This window comes from Eriocheir sinensis, chromosome 1, assembly GCF_024679095.1.
Source record: "Eriocheir sinensis breed Jianghai 21 chromosome 1, ASM2467909v1, whole genome shotgun sequence".
NCBI classification, from domain to species: domain Eukaryota; kingdom Metazoa; phylum Arthropoda; class Malacostraca; order Decapoda; family Varunidae; genus Eriocheir; species Eriocheir sinensis.
In genome coordinates, this window is record NC_066509.1 from 38,579,170 (window position 1) to 38,600,081 (window position 20,912).

At 39.3% G+C, this 20,912-nt stretch overlaps 1 protein-coding gene and 1 long non-coding RNA gene across 2 annotated transcripts; one reads left to right on the forward strand and one right to left on the reverse strand.

The window, feature by feature from the left end:
• The first annotated feature begins 1,581 nt into the window (after positions 1-1,581).
• Positions 1,582-12,096, forward strand: LOC126999613 (tigger transposable element-derived protein 6-like). Its single transcript, XM_050862392.1, has 4 exons — positions 1,582-1,786; positions 2,303-2,521; positions 2,734-4,254; positions 12,067-12,096. Exons 2-4 carry the CDS (start codon positions 2,306-2,308, stop codon positions 12,094-12,096), a joined length of 1,767 nt encoding a protein of 588 aa, XP_050718349.1. The 5' UTR covers positions 1,582-1,786; positions 2,303-2,305.
• Positions 12,097-13,177: 1,081 nt separating this feature from the next.
• On the reverse strand, positions 13,178-14,562 carry LOC126997428 (uncharacterized). Its single transcript, XR_007752126.1, has 4 exons — positions 14,438-14,562; positions 14,166-14,243; positions 13,918-13,995; positions 13,178-13,771 (listed from the first exon to the last, which is right to left on the reverse strand). It is a non-coding gene; the product is annotated as an uncharacterized LOC126997428 (long non-coding RNA).
• Between the last annotated feature and the right edge of the window lie 6,350 nt (positions 14,563-20,912).

Here is a 20,912-nt window from a genome sequence, read left to right on the forward strand (position 1 = left end):
CGGGAAGAAGGCGGTGCATACTGTAGCTCATTTTTTGTGATTGGTGGGAACAAGGATGGTGGGAGGAGCAATAGGATTTCAAGGACAGCATACGGCGTCTTTACTTTGTAATCAACACAAAGTACGGGACAACTCAATAGAAGAAGAAACAGAATAGAAATATGACGCCTACGTAGGCGTCATCGTATATGCTACTGGGGCTTCATGACGCCTATGCAGGCGTCATCGTATTGAAAGGGTTAAAACAGCATGCATGACGCCGACGGTAGGTAGACGTGACCCGTACATGTCAAAGCAACGCGAAACTCGTGGCGGTAATGCGCGAAAGTCGTGATGGTAAGAATTTAGGACTAAGCGCTAAACTCGAGGATCGCCTTTCATACGAGGCCACTGCAGTTGCCTGGTGGCGTAACCTGGTTTGACAGTGGTTCGTGCGCGCAGCTATAGTCTAATTTATCTTGGCTGCTGCCTTAGTCTGTCCCACTAATGGAAGGGGGGGGATCCACTGTTTCTTCTTCCATAATACAGTCAAACCTCGGTGGTTTACGAGTGCCTTAGTTTACGAGTGTTTTTATTTACAACCAAAACAAAATCTCAAAAAAATGCCTTGATTTACGAGCGGTGACGGTATACGAGCATCCTGTTTGTACCTTTTTTATTTATTTTATTTTATTTATATATTTATTTTATTTTATTTATTTGTTTATTTATTTATTTATTTATTTATTTATTTATTTTTTATTGTTGCCACCTCAAGGGTGGGAACACGGCCTATATGTTGACAACCTCTGTGAAGCGGAGAGAGCGCATATTCGAAGAATGAACGAAGTTGTACACCTCGGTCAGTGTTTGAGGAGCGATCTTCACTTCCTTGACGCCACACGCCTTCGTAGATTCTGCCGGCGGTTAAAGCAGTGGCTTGGCTTGGCCAGGGTGTACTTCTTCATGAGTACTGCGGCACACCATTTGAATTTTCCCATCATGGCACTTGCTCCATCGAAACCAAGTCCCCTGGACTTGGCCATGTCCAATCTGAGGTCTTCAACGGTGCGCAAAAGGAGCCAGGCTAAACCTTTACCGGTGAGGTCATGGGCGTGCGCAAAGGCAAGGAAGTCTTCCCTTATTTCCTCTTCGAAGTGCCGAATGATGGCAGTGGCCTGCACTAAAATTCACTTTCTGCTTGCATGTGAAGAATGAGGTCACAAAGATTTTTTTCCTAGGCCCTTAAATCTTGCTCTATAATATTCAATATACGATTCCATAACTTAAATACTGAAAATAAATAAAGAAAATCCTGAGTTCTCAAGAAATGCAACAGAAAGGTACCAGTTTTCGTTTTGACTCTCTCAGAAAGTGGACATTTTAGCAGATGATAGGGGGGTCGTCTGACACCCCCGGCCCCTCCCCCCCATGGGTACGGCGTACTACGGCCCTGTACGAGTATATAGCTTGTTAGATGAGTGCAGGGCCCTGGGCACGTGCCTGTTGTGCCCTGGCCCTGCAGGAGAGTGAAAAATTACATCAGACGCCGAAAAAATTTAGATCTTGCCAGAGCATCCCGTCCACCTCCGCATAGTAGGGGAGAGTGGGGCACGTTGAACATAGGGGCACATTAAACCATTGGATTTTTCAGGAATAGTTTGTCTCCCAATCAGCAGATGTCTCTTGTGTACAACGCTCTTCAGAAGCTCCACTCAAGCACCAGTTGAGTGGCAGCCTTCATTGAGGGAGGACGTGCTGGTTGGGTTTTTTTTTAATATTTGACCTACTTTGTTCATCTGTTGAGGTAAGTACCAAACCTTCTAACACTTTCCACATAACTGATGCTTATGATCAAATTATTCGAGTGAGTTACGTCACTACGTGGTAAGTGAAGTTTATTACAGGATACCAAACAAATTTGAATTCAACTTTGCTATTCTCTGAAACACATGTTTTTGTAATGGCTGGAAATGGGGCACTTTGAACCATTAAAATAGGGGCACATTGAAATATGGTTCAATGTGCCCCACAATACTGTTCAATGTACCCCATAGCATTGTAATTGATTTGTTCTTATTTATAGGCCTACTGTTATGATTTTCATTATTATTATTATTAATATTGTTATTATTATTGTGAAAATTATTATTATTATTATTATTATTATTATTATTATTATTATTATTATTATTATTATTATTATTATTATTAGGTAATGTTCTAGTTGTTGTACATACTGACTATTAATAGAAAATAATAGGCTAAGTGGTTCCTAATGTTTAACATCTAATGAATGAGCTTGATGTTGTTTTCATTTCAGGAAATGGTGCGAAAGTATCTTGCAAAAACTGATCGAGGAAGAGCCGATGGGAACTTAATGGAGAGAGCTGTTGACGAAGTTGTCAAAGGAAAGTCCATCAGGGAAGTTAGTCGTTTGCTGGATGTAAACCGGATTACATTGTCAAGATATGTTAAGAAATTCCAAGCAGGGCAAGCTGAAAAAACAAAAGACTATGCTCCTAACTACAATACCAGACAGGTTGGTTGACTGCCTTATACATGTTAACTGAATTTATTATAAATGCATGCTAGAAATGGAACAGATATTATATTTTCATTGACAATATAATAATGATGATAATAATAATAATAATAATAATAATAATAATAATAATAATAATAATAATAGTTATTATTATTATTATTATTTTTTATTTTATTTTATTAATTCGAGTTGTGTTTCTGCTTTAGGTATTTACTGAAGAAGAAGAAGACGGACTTTCTGAATATATCGTAACTTGCTCCCAGTTGTTTCATGGCCTTGGCTTGACAGCAGTAAGACGACTTGCATTTGAATATGCAATGAAGAAAGATAAAACTTGCCCAGATTCTTGGAAACATAACTGTATGGCAGGAAAGGACTGGATGGCTGGATTTATGAAACGTCATTGCAAGATCTCCCTTCGTTTACCAGAGTCAACCAGTGTGGCAAGAGTGCAAGGTTTCAACAAGAAATCTGTGGGGGAGTTCTTTGATATATGGACCAAAACTCAGGCTGAGAAGATTTTTGGACCAGAATCCGTGTACAACCTTGATGAAACAGGGATCACTACTGTGCAGAATGTTCCAAAAATTTTGGCTACTCGAGGACAAAAGCAAGTTGGACAAATTGCAGCAGCAGAGAGAGGGACACTCATTACTGTATGCTGCTGTGTTAATGCAATAGGAAGAAGCCTACCTCCTGTTATGATATTCCCCAGAGTGCACTTCAAGGATTACATGACCAAAGGATCTCCTACAGGAACTTTAGGACTGGCAACTAAGAGTGGGTGGATGAACAGTGATCTATTTCCTCTTGTATTACAGCATTTTATCAAACATATAGGCTGCTCAACTGAGAATCCTGCCGTTCTTTTCATGGATAATCATGAAAGTCACTTGAGCCTTGAAGTTATAGAAATGGCACGGAAGCATGGGCTAACCATCATAACTTTGCCCCCTCACACTTCACACAAGTTACAGCCATTGGATGTATCCGTCTATGGTCCATTAAAAGCACATTACAAGCAAGCTGTTAATGACTGGAACCTAAGTAACCCTGGAAAACGGATAACAATCTATGACTTACCAGAGTGCTTTACGAAGGCTTATTATCGAGCTCTTTCAGTGGAGAACATTATGGCTGGATTTAAGAAAACTGGTATATGGCCCGTAGACACACAGATCTTTTCTGATGATGATTTCCTCGCTGCATCTGTGTTCATGAATAGGTCTAACAGAGATAATGATGTCAACAATGATGGAGATGTGGGTAATCCTCAAGGTTACAATCCTCCTTCAACTTCAAAAGCTTCTACAACGAGCACTAACAGAGACCACTGTCAAGAAGAGGGGCTAGAACATCAGATAAGTTTTGAAGAGTTGACTAATTTGAGACCATTACCAAAGCGAAAAACATCCAATCAATCTTCAAGCCAAGCTTCCAAAAAGAAAATTGCAGGGGCCAAAATAATTACTAGCACCCCAGAGAAACATGTTGCATTGATGAAAATGGAAGAGAAGTTACAAAAGTTACGAAAAGCACAGAAAAAAATAGTTGTTGAGGATGAAAGTTCAGATGATGAAGTGGAAAACATATCAATGCATGGGGAATCAAGTGAATATGAAGAGGATTTTGCTGATGATCAGACAGATGATCAGTCAAGAAAAGACCCAGAGGATGAAGACTATGTTCTTATCAAATTGAAGCTTGAAAATTCAGAGAATAAATGGGTATTTTGTGTTGGCCAAATAAAAGAAAGGATTAAGGATGAAGAAGAAACATGTTATGATGTTGATTTTTACCGACAGTCTAAGAAGTTACCTGGAAGGTTCGTCAAACCAGCTAATGAGGATAGAGCAAAAGTCATGAAAAATGAAATAGTTAGCTAAAGCCCAAGGAACCTATAGAGGAGAAGTTTTTTAAAGTTTGGAGGACAGCGTCCAAATAGGTATCTAGCGGCGGCCGGCTTCGCTCTCCAGCTCTCTAGCTTTTTAGGGGTATCTTAAATATATTTTATGTTTTCTCAATTCATGGGTTTTTAAAATATTTTAGTTATCCTAATATTTTTTTTGGGGGGTGGCCCGGGCCATCTAGCTCCCCACCCCCATATCCGCGCCTGCATATGCCTACAGCCAACGACACATTCCGTATTATAGTTGCAGCACATTATAGGCGAGTCAGGTCTGTACCCACTATATCCGCATACTCTCGAGATTTTCAGGGGGGGGCGGAGATTTTGGGGGGGCCCGGGCCCCCTGGGCCCCCCCCCTGTATCCGCCCCTGAGTACCGGCACTGGTACCGGTAAATGCCCGCCCCTATTGTTGAGTAGCATGGCAACGTGGGTACTGTATTGTTGTTCAAGTGGCGCGCGGGAAGAACTGAGCTCAGCTGTGTGGCCACGGCGCCGTGTGAGTCCAGTTGCGTGAGATATCTGGTGGCCACTCCATAAAATATCGCGTATAAGTGAAAAAACGTGTAAATTAAACATTTATTTGGATTTTGGACCCTGCGTTAATTCAAAAACACGTAAACCAAACTCGCGTAAATCGAGAGTTACCTGTAATAATAATAATAATAACAATAATAATAATAATAATATATGTTAATATCAATATTATTATAAGTATCAATGACAATAAGGCATTAGAATATATGAAAATATTGATATGATTAAAAACAAAAGATACTAAGATACTAAATTACAAGTTACTAAATTGATAAGAAAATTCATGCTATTACCATTATTATTATTATTATTATTATTATTGTTACGCCACCCCCCACCACACACCTTCCACGGGCAGGCGGCGTGATCCCCAGAACAACCACACGGGCACCAGTCACTGACAACAGCCCACACAGAACACCGAGAGGAGGAGGCACGAGGCAGGGCACAAAGGATACACGTTCAGCACTAATTTCTAGTTTAATGACAGGTTGCTCACACAGTACAGCAACTCTCAAGGGCACAGAACAGTTAATCAGGCACACAGAGGCACGACAGACTCGCACACAGCTCACGAACGGGGCACTCAGCTGAACCCCCGCCAGCCCAGACACGCGTCTTGCTCACACTCCTCAACTGCCGACTCACCTGTCCGGCGGCCGGTGGCTCCGGGCTCCCCTCTGTCTCGTCCCAACACATAGAGTTGCACCATGCTGAGCTAACATTGCATCATGCTACAATTTCATCACATTACATATACAATCATACACATACAGCACATTCGTAACATTATTATTATTATTATTATTATTATTATTATTATTATTATTATCATTATATATTATCATTATTATTACTATTATTATTACTATCATTATTATTATTATTATTATTATTATTATTATTATTATTATTATTATTATTATTATTATTATTGTTATTAATATTATTAACCCTCTCGCGCACAATGACGCATTTCGCTTCATCAAAGGGAAAAGGTCCTGGTGCACTATTACGCAAAACACGTCATAAAAGGTAAAAAAAAAAAAATGATTAAATAATAAGTTTTCGGTGAAAGTGCGTCAAATTTGGGAGCGTCATTTGTTGGGATAAGTTTCTTAATGGTAACATATGGCAACCTTTCTAAGGAGCGTAGATGAGGAGCTTTGAGAAATTTTTATTTGTTAGCCTACTCTGACGGAAGAGGAAAAAAATAGTTTTCTCGGTGTAACTCGGGAACTAATTGTCATATGAGGATTTTGAGGATACCATAAGAATCCTCACTAAATTCCGCTTCGAAACATATTCGGCTAAAAAAGTTGGCCCACAAAATTTCGAGCTAGCGAGTGGGGAAGAGAAGGGTTTATTTTCTACAATACTCTACACGGAGACTTGAAACAAGTTTGTATTGTTTATGTATTATATTTCCCTCTATTTTTATTTGTGCATGTTCTAGTACAAGTCTTTATGAAGCCACTGATACCAAATTTACTGGGGTACAATATATCTGTGAGGGTAAAGTACGTCCGGGAATGTAGAGTATCGCGGCGGCAAAAAAAGGCCGCTCGGGCCTGAGAAATGCATGATGAGTGGAACAGAAACTTATTGGAAACTTACAGTGTGCGAGAGGCTTAATTAACGCTGTTATTATTATCATCACCTTTACTGGTATTATTATTAAAAATAATATTATTAATAGCATTATTAAAATCATCATCATTATTATTATTATTATTATTATTATTATTATTATTATTATTAGTATTAGTATTAGTATTATTATTTCCTGCTTTCTTTCTCTATCTGTCTTTATCTTTCTCTGTTTTGATATTAGTCTACCTTTATTTTATTTATTTATTTAATATTTTCTTCTTTCCTTAATACTCAATCTTTTTCTTCTTTGTATTATATTTGTCTTATTCTCCTCCTGTGTTTCTTTACTTATTACTGTTTCTCTTGCGCCCTTTTCTCTTTTCCTTTTACTTGCTTTTTTATTTCCCATTTGATTTTCATTGTCGTTTTTCCCCAATATCCTCCTTCCTTTATTTTCTCTTATTTCCTTATTAAATTCCTGTTCTCTTCACCGTCTCTTTCATTCCTAATCTTTCTTTTGCTCCTTTGTTTGCTTTTCTTGTGACTTTTCTCTTTCTGTGTTGATCTTTTATTTCACAGCTCCCTCCCTTCTTGCTGCCAGTTGCCCTTTTTAGATCTTTATCTGAAATTTTCTCACATTGGGTTGTTTTCTTTCTCTATTTTATTTTATTTTATCTCCATCTTTACCTTCCTCTTTTTTTCCTTTGCCTTCAAGCTTGCTGTCTTTATTTTTCTTCCTTTTAATATTCTCTCTCTCTCTCTCTCTCTCTCTCTCTCTCTCTCTCTCTCTCTCTCTCTCTCTCTCTCTCTCTCTCTCTCTGATGTTTGAGCTCTAATGTCGACGCGCGATCATAAATTAGTGCACGTCGACATTAGAGCTCAATCATCAGTGACTGAAAATAAAGTAAAGGTGCCCAATTTCAAAAGAGCTAAGTTCGTAGAAATCCGACAAAAACTAACAGAAATACAACTATCAGATGAGGAAATCAAAAGTACTATAGTGTTGGCAGTGTAATGTATTATATCAAATATAAATACAAACCTAGGGTAAGGAACAGATATGGAATAAAATATAGTGAATAAAAGAATATGCAACTATTATTGTTATCATTACAATTATTATCATTATTATTATTATAATTGTTACTATTATTATTATTATTATTATTATTATTATTATTATTATTATTATTATTATTATCATTATTATTATTATTTCATTGATATAGTTATCCTCCTCCTCCTTCACCCATTGTTGTTGTTGTTGTTATTATTATTATTATTATTATTATTATTATTATTATTATTATTATTATTATTATTATTATTATTATTATTATTATTATCATTATTTCATTGATATAATTATCCTCCTTCTCCTTCACCCATTGTTATTGATATTATTACAGTACCCTCTCGAGTTTCGCGCTATCCTAGTTTCGCGATCCACAAGTTTCGCGGTTAGTCCTAAATTCTTACCATCCCGCCTTTTGCGCATTATCACCCCGAGTTTCGCGCTGCTTTGGCACGTACGGGTCACGTCTACTTACCGCTACCTTTAAAGATAGTATCACACTGGACGTTTTCCTCCAAACATTGTGGCTATGGCAAGAGAGAGAGAGAGAGAGAGAGAGAGAGAGAGAGAGAGAGAGAGCGGGAAGAGAGAACGGGTCGTTTTGAAGCCGCACTTGAAGGCGGCTGCCTTACGATTGGCTGACAGTTCTGAAAACACGCTTGTGATTCGTTAAGAGTCCGATGACGTCATTGCCGACGCTCACCCTATCAGCGGCTTCACTGCCTTAAGGCGGTGTCACACTGGCCGTTTTCGTCCAACCGTTGGGGCTACGGGCAACGCCCGTACGCCCAACCGGGAGCGAGTTCACGGTTATCCGTAAGCTGGTGTCACACAGTGCTTTTTCTTCCCACCGCGTTGGCGCCACCTTGGGCAACCGGCAACTCCAACTTTTCCTGGTGTGCGTCACACACGGCCAAGGTCGGTTGCCCGTATCCACATCCACAACGTAAACAAAGCACTTGCCCTGTATCAACATGGCGTCGTCTGCTAAAGTAAGGGCTTGTGCTGCCATTACCCAAGCTATGGACTTGTTGCTGAAGTTAAATGGAAGGAAGAAACAGTTTTGGGTGTGGCGTGCCTGTGGTTCCTCTATGCCAGTTCTCATTGTCACCACTGCGCGTGGGCGGCCAACCCACCCATCTTGACTCAACCACATAAACACATGGATCGAATAACAACACACACACACACAAACACACACACACACCAGACTCATTAGGAACCATTGCAAATGTTTCTGACAAACAGAAACGACTTCACCATTTCTTGAATGTGTTAGGCAGTATTTGGTGAGTGGCTCACATGAACCAAACCTCCTAGCTCTTGGCAAGAAGAGAGCAGTCGTCTTTAACACTGCTCTCTTCTTGCCACTGGGCATGTTTGGTTTGTATGAACCATCATATCATCATCATCATTTCATTGACGCCTGCTCCTAGGAGCTCCCACCAGGGGATGGCCACGGCAGAAGAGCTTCCAACTTTCTCTATCCAGACACTCCCTCCTTGCCTGTTCAAAGTTTCTCAAAGATCTTTACCCCCTCTCCCCAACGTACTCTTGCACCCTATCCCTCCATTTCACTGGAGGTCGTCCTCTAGCATTCCCTCCCTCTATCTCACTCACATACACCCTTCTGGTCATCTTACTCTCCTCCATTCGCTCCATGTGGCCAAACCACTTTAAGGTCTGTCGCTTCACTTCTTCCACCACTCCACACTTCTTCCCTTCACCCCTGTGACACATTCCAAAATGCTCGTACACACTTTCATTACTCATTCCATCCATTCTACTCACACCACAAGCACTCCTCAAATAACTCATTTCCACTGCCTGCACTCTAGACCTCTGACTTTCATTCCAGGCCCACGTTTCACTTGCATATGTGAGGGTTGGTACTATTATTGTATTTCTCAAATCCCTCTTTGCCTCCATGCTCACACTTCTGCCATTCATGATTCGTCCCAAAGACCCTACCACCCTTCTTCCTTGCAATGCCCTTTCTCTTATCTCTCCCTCCATACCACCATGCTTACACATAACTGATCCAAGGTACTTAAACTCATTGACCTCCTCCATTTTTTCACCATTCAAAATTATTTTGCATTCTCAAGCAGGGGAAAAAAATAGGAAAGATAATTCAGTGGAGGCAAAGTGCACAGAGGGACAGAGCTCAGTGCTGGGTGGAGTATATAAGTGTACGCAGGGAAGTGACCAAGAGTGCGTAGTGTAGGTGACTTGCCGTCACCTGCCCTCACCTGTTTGCCTGCCTGTGCTGCCTACCTGGGCATCACTGGTCAGCAACAGGTGATCGGCCAGGCAGAGGGACAGCCAGTCAACCGACCAGCCAGACAGTCAGCCAATCAACCAATAAGCCAGTCAACCAGCCAGCCAGCCAACCAATCAGCCAGTCAGTCAACCACTCAGTCAGTCATCCAATCAACCAGTCAGCCATCCAGTCGGTCAGTTAGACAGAGTCAGTTTACCAATCAGCCAGCCAATCGACCCACCAGTCAACCAGACAGCCAGCCAGCTAGACAGCCAGTCTACCAGTCTCCTCCTCCAAAAGCATTAATTTGTTAGATGTATCTTAGCTTCGCAGCATTCTCAAGCGATCTCGCATAATCACTTAACACAAATGATGCTGAAGGTCCTGCCATTTGCCCGCAGGTAGTGACTTAGGGATGGGGCACACGTGGTCCGTCTGCTCACTCTGCTGGGGAGGTAACCACCAGCGGGTTTGCAGATGACGCACAAGATGCAGACGACGCTATTTCGTGACGTCACTGCCTAAGTCAAAATATAACCAAGTCGGCTCACCGCGCAGGAAGGCGGAGCTATGGATGACGTCAGTGGTCTCTCATTCCGTGAGCATTTAAGAAAACGGACTGTGAAATGGAATACTAACATATTCATTCCGTGAGCATTTAAGAAAACGGACTGTGAAATGGGATACTAACATATTCATTCCGTGAGCATTTAAGAAAACGGACTGTGAAATGGGATACTAACATATTGCCTTGTTTATGGGGCAGAAATGTATGTATATATCTATATATATATATATATATATATATATATATATATATATATATAGATATATATATATATATATATATATATATATATATATATATATATATATATATATATATATATATATATATATATATATATATATATATATATATATATATATATATATATATATATATATATATATATATATATATATATATATATATATATATATATATATATATATATATATATATATATATATATATATATATATATATATATATATATATACACACACATTTCAACAGCTTTTAATGTAGATTTTAAGTAATGTATTTTTATTTTTTTACTTCAGAAAATATTAAAATATGGCATTGGAGAGAGAGAGAGAGAGAGAGAGAGAGAGAGAGAGAGAGAGAGAGAGAGAGAGAGAGAGAGAGAGAGAGAGAGAGAGAGAGAGAGAGAGAGAGAGAGAGACTAATACGAGAATTCAATTCTAAGGTATGTTAGTAATAAAACATATTTTAGATTCAATTATATTGCAGACGTATACACAGCATGCTAGACCGACTGTAGGGTTATATAGCTCCAGACAGACACACACACACACACACACATTTGACCTAATTCACAAATAATGTCATTTATTAGTTAAATTATTACTGGTGCCAATTTTCACTTTTAAGCCTGAAGAAGAAGGGACCGTGGAATGGACCAATCACCGTTTGAATTCCCACTCATTTACTTTAAGTTATTAATTACAATATAGTCAAACATACCAAGATGTCAAAATACTTGATAATTATATGTGCTTATTTATTATTTTTCTGATTTAGTGTAATCTATTAAATAGATTTGGTCATTTACAAAATATTTTGTGATTATATATAAGAAAAATAAGTTTTTATTAATGAACGACAAAATTTCAATGTCTAAAACATTAATTTCTGCATTTTCTTCACCTTTTTTTTGTTGGTTTGAACTATTTTTCTTTTTCTATTGAGAATTCTTATTCTGAAGAAAATCCTGCACCGTACATAAAAGGTTATAACTTCCAGAGGAAGCTCAACCTTTCGGTAAATAAGGTCAGATAGTTCCATTACAGCATTCTTTCCAGGCTTAAGGCTCTCTCCATGGTAGCAAGTAAAAATATTTCCCATTACCTTCAATTTCTGTAAAAATTCAGCAGAGGGATGCATGAGACTTCCAGGCTTCCAAGAGAGCACAGCACACATTGTTTTTTTCTACTTTGCTTACTTTTGCACCAAGCTTGTATTCGGGGAATTTATGGGCTATGTATCCACCGAGATACAATTCACCTTCTTCTTGAATTGCATATTCCAAGTTCGAGCTTGCATGATCTATGTGTATGTCATATCCTTCAGTTAAATTTTCTTGGTTTTCATAATCAGGCATCTCACAAGCAAATAACATTGCCGTGAGACAGAGTTCTTCTTGAAGTTCCTTTCCTTGAGTGTTTGCAGAGGCTTCAGTGGAGGTAGTTGGTGTAAGATTATGTACATCACAGTCACGGACAACATTATACTTATCTCCAACAAGGGCTGAATCCTTACTTAACAGGTGCACTGAATTCGGTGCTTGAAAGACACTGCAGATGGGTGATCGCATTTTCCTCCCATTTGCCGAATTATGGCAAAAAAATGTTCTAGGCAATCCTGGTTCAACCTACAAGTTAGCAGATACGAAATTCCAAACATTTCTTTTAACATGTCAAAAAGTTTGGGAGGGACTGAGATGAAATCATCAGTCCTTTTGGAATTGATACATTTTGTTGCTGCCACAAACTTTCATTGCTGCCACAGTGTCTGTCATTCTAGAGAGTATGATGTCCTGCGTGCTTATATCTGTTCCATAGGCATTCCTGCTACTTTTGCATCATACCAAACTCTGGAGTTAAAACATCAAACCAAGCATTAGACAGCTCAATGAATTCGCTTGTGCACTTCAATTCATAGAAGTTAATAACTGTTTTCTCCAAAGTATTTCAATGCTTTAGCAGTAGTTCCAGAAAGCAACTGCACTGCTAATTTGACATTCATTCTGCTTGGCCCAGTTACATGAATGTGTTTATCAGACAAGCGGTGGGTGATTTTCAAGTCATGTTTGGCTCGTGCTATAATCTCGGTTACACAATCATGACTAACCTTGTTTCCATCTGCTAAAAGAAATCCAGAGTCCAGAAAATTATTTCTTATTAATTTAATAAGGTGAGGAGCATCTGCAAACATGTAAATTTTCCTTTCTGAATTCTGGATTTGAAAAACAGGTATTTTCTGTTGAGACTCCTAATGATTTCCAGAGTTTTACATTGGTGGGCCCAAGATCATTAACAATTGCAACAACAGGAAATCCAGCAAATTCTACATTAATAATGATATCTAAGAGAATTTCTTTTGTCATGGGAGAGTCCAAATCATAAAATACAAGTTGTTTCCAAGGTGCAAATAATCCTCTGATCATTGCACACTGGGCACTTTGTTTGGGACCATAGAATATCTTTACCCTTGTCATATGACCATTCCTTTGAGATGCTACATTCATCAAAAGATAGAGCACAAACTCGGTCTCGCTCTGGCATAGCCTCTGCTTTGAATTTAAGTAAATTCATAATAGCTAATAAAATTCCTGGTTCCGCATCCATTTTCCTGGCATGTCGATTTAATGTTGACTTAGATGGCAGGGGAAAGTTCCATTTTTCTCTTAGAAAAAAGTAAGCTTTTGGGCTTAAACTTTTCAGAGTTAGTGCTCGGCTGATATCGTCCTCACTCCAATTAGTAATATTTTTCTCAGCAAATATATGATCAATTTGTGAGCGTGAGAACATTTGGCTAAGATTCTTCTTGGCTATGCATATTTTGTCCTGAGAACACCGTAAGCTGTCTTGTAGTTTTCCTATTTCCTTTTCCATAGCATTCAACTCCTTTTCCTTCTTCATTTTTGCCTTGTGAAGAACAACTATCTTCGCTTCTCTTTCTGCAACTATTCTTTGTAATGATGTTCTATCTTGTAACAGCTGCTGAACCTGAAGGTGGAGCTCATTCTCCCCTACACTGTCATTCTCAAAGCTGGTTGTGGCATCATTCGGGGCTGCACCATCTGTAACATGAGAAATGCACAAATCATTTTATGTGGGTACAACAGTGGATATTAAAATATTCAATATTCTCTCTTTAATTTGTTGCAAGATTTTTTATATAGTATGTACTTGCAATACATTGGGGACAAGCAATAGCTTAACTTACCTTTGGTCTCAAAATGTTGACCCGTGTGAGGTGATGAGGTCACACAGCTGTCTGTGGCACCATTCTGGGCTGCATCATCTGTAACATGAGTAAGGCACAAATCATTTCATGAAAGCACATTAATGGACATTAAAATTCTCTCTCTCTCTCTCTCTCTCTCTCTCTCTCTCTCTCTCTCTCTCTCTCTCTTGTTGCAAGATTTTTTTATATAGTACTTGCAATACATTGGGGGAGCAATAATAACTTACCTTTGGTCTCAAAATGTTGACCTGTGTGAGGTGATGAGGTCACACAGCTGTCTGTGGCACCATTCTGGGTTGCATCATCTGTAACATGAGTAAGGCACAAATCATTTCATGAAAGCACATTAATGGACATTAAAATTCTCTCTCTCTCTCTCTCTCTCTCTCTCTCTCTCTCTCTCTCTCTCTCTCTCTCTCTCTCTCTCTCTCTTGTTGCAAGATTTTTTTATATAGTATATACTTGCAATACATTGGGGGCAAGCAATAGCTTAACTTACCTTTGGTCTCAAAATGTTGACCTGTGTGAGGTGATGAGGTCACACAGCTGTCTGTGGCACCATTCTGGGCTTCATCATCTGTAACATGAGTAAGGCACGATGTAAAACTTTACCCTGTTTACCTTCTGCACTCTGTTTTGCTCGGTTACATCACAAAAACTCATGGTACTCCCATTTTCTTTCAGCCTTTTATTGAAGAAAACAATTTTATTTTTGGTATAACGTGCATGAAATGCATATGTTCGATATTAGTTAGTCATTAAATAATTCTTTAATTTACATGTTTTTATGGGTCTTTCCGGTTATACGAACTATCGACTTTTTATTTTTTTTTGCATATTTCCAATGTATTTTTTTACGTAGAATCCGAAAATAACATTGGTTTTTTGGAGAAATGGATAGATAAAAAGTTATTCAACTTTAAAGTTATTTATTTCCTATGCATTACTGAAGAAATGCAAACTTTTATTTTTCCTTTCTTTTATCAAATGTAAGACATACATTCTTTGATGGTTAGGTTAGGTTAGTTTAGGTTAGGTTAGGTTAGGTTAGGTTAGGTTAGGTTAGGTTAGTTTAGGTTAGGTTAGGTTAGGTTAGGTTAGGTTAGGTTAGGTTAGGTTAGGTTAGGTTAGGTTAGGTTAGGTTAGGTTAGGTTAGGTTAGGTTAGGTTAGGTTAGGTTAGTTTAGTTTATTGATATTTACTTACCTCTCTGAGATAATTGTTGAAATTGACTGCTGTATCCTTGTTGATTTCAATCTCATCGTTGCAGTAATTACAGCTTGTGTAGTCTTTTGCCCATGAATATATGAAAATAATGATTTTTGTCAAAGGTATTACATAGGGAATAAATAACTTTAAAGTTGAATAACTTTTTACCTATTGGTTTCTCCAAAAAAAAATTGTCATTTTAGGATTCTACGGAAAAAAATACATTGAAAAAATGTAAAAATACCCAAAAAATCGATAGTTCGTATAACCGGAAAGATCCGTTTTTATTATTATTTATCAATTTACTGAATTTTACTCTAAAGTATTTTTAATTTTAGAAATACCTCATTACCCCTCAGCAACGGCTTCATTACCCGGGCCCCATGGGGGTAATTACCCCCAGTTTGAGAACCACTGCATTACAGGAACTCAATATTTCATCCCAAAGTGCCATCAAGGATAATGATAACATCCCTACACCGCCCACGGTATGCCAGTCAGCACCGTCAAATCTAACTTTAAATTCAAATCTAATTCACTTAAAAAAAAATCAACACTCACCTTGTTGGTGTGGCAGTAATATCGTTGGTACAGCTCCAGCCTTAAGTCGTCGTTGATTTTTTGGCACTGCTATATTGAGTAGTGTATACTTTAAACTGGTGGGCTCATGTGAAGACTCCTCAAAGTGCGTGCAGCATACTCTGGCGTCGGTGTCATGGCGGCGGCGGCTATCATCATATTTACACGCCAGAACCCATTTCTTCCTTATTTCAGGGTCTTTTGGGATGCGGTGAAAAGTCAAATTTGATTTCCTATGTCTATAGCGATTTTCACACCCTTTAACAGCACATTTTTTAGACATGATCACTTATTAATTACGAAACATGCCCTCGCACAACTATCCAGAGCGCGTCCGTACACACAGGCAGCTGAACCACGACTGAACCACTGACGTCACGGCGTTCGCTGAGTTGCCACTTTTCACAAGATGCGCAGAAGTTTTTCACTTTTGTCATCCACATAACCCGACTTGGTAGTATATAGACTTAGGTCACTGCAAAACCTCTATAGCCAATACGGTCCATTGAGTCACACAACTTAGTATCAGGTTCTCTGTCTCTCAAACAGTCGTTAAACTCTATCCACGACGACACTGTTACGCACCACGTACCCCCGCTGAACACACTCCACAGCACGGGCAGGCGGTGGCACCTCCACCCCAGACCACCGCACGCAGGTAGTGAACACCCAAAACAGCGAGGCACACCACACCGTCACTCCCCGGGGCAGCCAACACACCACGAGGCAAGCAAGGGTGGGCAAAGAGGCTCACAAAAGCGGGTTTTCTTCTTTACTGGACAGTTCCAACACCGTACAAACACTGGTTCACAAGGCACAGTAACTCCCAGTACACAGAGGGGGGGGCAGACAAAGCACAGGGCACGCTACTACGGGCAGGGCACACAACAGCGGGCAGCACGTCTCTCTCTCCCCTGCCCCGCGGATCCGCCCGCCGCTCCTCGGCCGGGCCGCCACAATGCACCCCACGCCGCCGGCCACAACAGCCCTCCGCGCCCCGAACTAGTGTAGTGCGGCGACAATGCCTGATGAACGAACCTCCCATAACCCACTTAGCCAGATGGGTACCTCTTTGGCCGACTCGGTAAGGAGTGGCTCTCCCGTCATGCTGGTCGCGGGTTCAATCCCAGGCAGCCGGCGAATAACCTGATTTTGATTAATTTCTCGTGTGTTTCGATACACGCAGAGGACGTGTTGGAAAATAGAGGAAATAGAAAAAGAAAATCCCGGGGCATGATAGTGGTGGTATAGCGGTGGCATCCTATCCTGCGGTTCTGTTGAGTTTCTCCGAAGGGGTAACAGGTAGGATGGCCCATGCTCTCCGAGGGTAATAGAAAATGATAAAAAAAATAAGGCATGTCTCAACGGGGACGTTGTGGAATAGTGAACCGATAGTGGTCACTGTCTAAGGTCTCAACACACACAAATTAATCTACATAGAGGGGAAAGTCGTGTAGTGCGGCGACTATGCCTGATGAACGAGCCTCCCATAACCCACTTAGCCAGGGGGGTACCTCTTTGGCCGACTCGGTAAGGAGTGGCTCTCCCGTCACGCTGGTCGCGGGTTCAATCCCAGGCAGCCGGCGAATACCCTGATCTTGATTAATTTCTCGTGTGTTTTGATACACGCAGAGGACGTGTTGGAAAATAGAAAAAGAAAATCCCGGGGTATGACACGACACCCCCCCACACGTACAAATACACAGATAACACATACAAATATACCCCATTCCATTAATATTCGTATATGACACTTTCCATCCTTCCTCCTTTTCTGTTAGATTTTTCCTCTCCTTCCTCTCGTCACCATGAACCACTTCTTCACTTTTATATCCATTGCTCAGAACCCTTGCACAGTGACAGGAGTGCCATGCGGAGGACCATCCAAGCGTAGGACCAAAATATTTTGGCGCAATGTTGGTTGGACAATAAGAGAAAAAGGGGGATGTTATCATGAGGGCGCGACCTCATTAAGACCTCGTTGAACCATTCCAAATGGACATGTTTCCGCTCAACATATTTATTTAAAATTCTGTCTGTATGGATAAAATAGGCCCTAAATTCAGCTATGGTACTATTTTTTCTTCATGTAAAGTAGTAAATGTGGTATAAAATATGGATTAAAGTTGAGGAAAAATCACGTGACCTGGAAACGGGTGCTGATTGGTTGTGACGTCACGCGGCACTCGGCAGGCCGCCAACCTTGTGTTACTCCGAGATTTCGTGTTGTGGTGTTTGTTTCTAGTGGCCAGCATTGCCTGGAGACGTAACCCGCAGTCGTTGGTGATTCGTGCCAATGTGCAAGAGTATATATATATATATATATATATATATATATATATATATATATATATATCTATATATATATATATATATATATATATATATATATATACGGACAAAAGTAGTCCACGTAAGATATTTCTGTCTGTGCTGTGAATCCTGCAGTAATTGTCTTTAGTTTCCCCTCGGACTAACTTTTCATCGTGAACTCAACTATTCTCTCTACTGTCACGTCCTCTGATTATAAAATATTGGTCTGCATTCGTTTTCTTCTTATTCATCTTCAGGCGTTGATTCTCTCTCTGTGACGTTCCAGAGCCGTTGTTTTCTCTAGGTTATGCTATATAGGTAAGTTTCCATAATACTAATATAAATTCAACCTTGATTATTCTCTATAGTTCCCCCTCGGACTAACTTTTAATCGTGAACTCAACTATTTTCTGCAGAGCAGAGGCGCGGTTGATTTCACTCCCATTTTAATAATATAACACATTTCCAACACTCTTAAGGTGTTCTGTAAGCACCTATAACATACCTGTTGGGCGCAGTTTGGAGCTGGAGTGGCCATAGCTGATGAAAAAAAACAATGGACACAACACTGGTACTGTCGTCTGCTGTACTCCACTTCAGCCTGATGACGTCACGAGCTAATGGCGGCTTCTCCCCGTGAGATGAGAAGAATTTGAGATATCTCTCCAACATCCAGTCAACTAGCGATTTATAGGACGTAATATGTGCACTACGTTATCATTAGTACGTGGCACAATGCATTTCTAGGCTCATCCCAGAACCTGCAACATGTCCATTGCCAAATACCTGCACCCATCATTTCCACATAAACCGCAAAGTACACACACTGACACACATATATATTGCAGCTAGCAGACGGACGTGTGAAGTCCTCTCCCCTCTCTTTAGGGGGATTATATCATATGAGCTAGCTAGGGGACGACCTCATTAAGTATACGATCATAGGGAGGAGATATCAAGATTTCCAGGAACTAGGGAGGTTTGCTTTGTCACTGCAACTAGCTCTTTCAATCAGCAATGCCTCTGTTGAACGATCGAGTATTCTCCCAGATGAATCTAGTAAAAAATAAGTTAAGAAACAGAATGCAGCATACAAGTTTAGAGAATACTTTTCATATATATGCGCATACGTAAAGATATTCAAACTCATAATTAAGTTTCTTCCCACAGAGGAAATGTTAGCAATTTACAACCAAGACATTATATACTCTTCAAGTAGTGATGATTATGATAACATATTGATATAGCTATTGAATAAGACTGTCTAGCAATGGCTGACTGCATCTGAAACAAAAGTTCCTATATACTCTGTGTATATACATGATTTACATTGATTTACATAGAAAATCAGACCACACAGACCCCATGGTCCAGACTAGGTGGTCTGTCCTTAAACTTAATTAAGTGATTCTACATTAATCAGAAGGCTTCAAAACGATGCATTTCAACTCTAGTTGATATTAAATTTTAGGAAGTGACGGTCGAGCTTGTTTCTTAAGGAGTCAATCGTGTTACACTGGACCACTGACGTACGGTGGGAGCTTATTCCATTCTCGCACTACAACGTTAGTGAAGAAAAATTTGGTGCAGTCTGAATTTACTTCTCTACATTTGAGTTTTACGCCATTATTCCTCGAACGCAAAGAGTCATCGATCATAAACAATGTTGATCTGTCTACATTCTTGAAACCATTAAGTATTTTAAAACATTCGATCAGTTTTCCTCGGAGGCGACGTTTCTCATGAGAGAACATGTTAAGGGTGGAAAGCCTTTCTTCGTAAGATTTGTTGCGCAAGGAAGGGATCATTTTTGTTGCCCGACGTTGAACACCTTCTAATTTATCAATGCCCTTTGCATGGTGGGGAGACCAGAACTGTACGGCATATTCCAAGTGGGGTCTGACTAAACTATTGTACAGCGGGAGTATTACATCTTTATTCTTGAATAAAAAGTTTCTTTTAATGCAGCCCAACATTCTGTTCGCTTTATTTGCTGCATCGATGCATTGCTGTGAGAATTTGAGGTTTGACGCGATTTTGACCCCCAAGTCCTTGACGCATTGAACGCTTTTGAGTTTAACGCCGCGCATTTCGTAATCGAACTTCTTATTCCTTGTTCCAACTTGAAGGACCTGGCACTTGTCTACGTTAAAGTGCATCTAGTTCCCATCTATCCTTTACATAAATATATATATATATATATATATATATATATATATATATATATATATATATATATATATATATATATATATATATATATATATATATATATATATATATATATATATATATATATATATATATATATATATATATATATATATATATATATATATATATATATATATATATATATATATATATATATATATATATATATATATATATATATATATATATATATATATATATATATATATATATATATATATATATATATATATATATTTTTTTTTACGTTGCTGCCTATTGCATGGTAGGCATCTTCCAGTGGGGCCTGATGGTCGGCCCAAGGCTTCTTCAGGTGGGCCTGATGGTCGGCCCAGTCCGTTCTGCAGGCGAGTGTTTTATAGTGGCGCCATATTGTATTGGCTCATGCTGCCCCCCGGAACTCATTCTTGATTCGCTTGTACGGCTTCCTCTAGAGTCCAGGTTGATGGGTGGTCTTCAGGACAGCATGTGGGTAGTTTTAAGCCACTCGGCGGTGACCGAAAAATCCGAGGTGGTAGCGTGATTCGAACCCGCGTCGTCCATCACGCAGTGAATGTGGGCCCAGTACGCAACCATATATATATATATATATATATATATATATATATATATATATATATATATATATATATATATATATATATATATATATATATATAT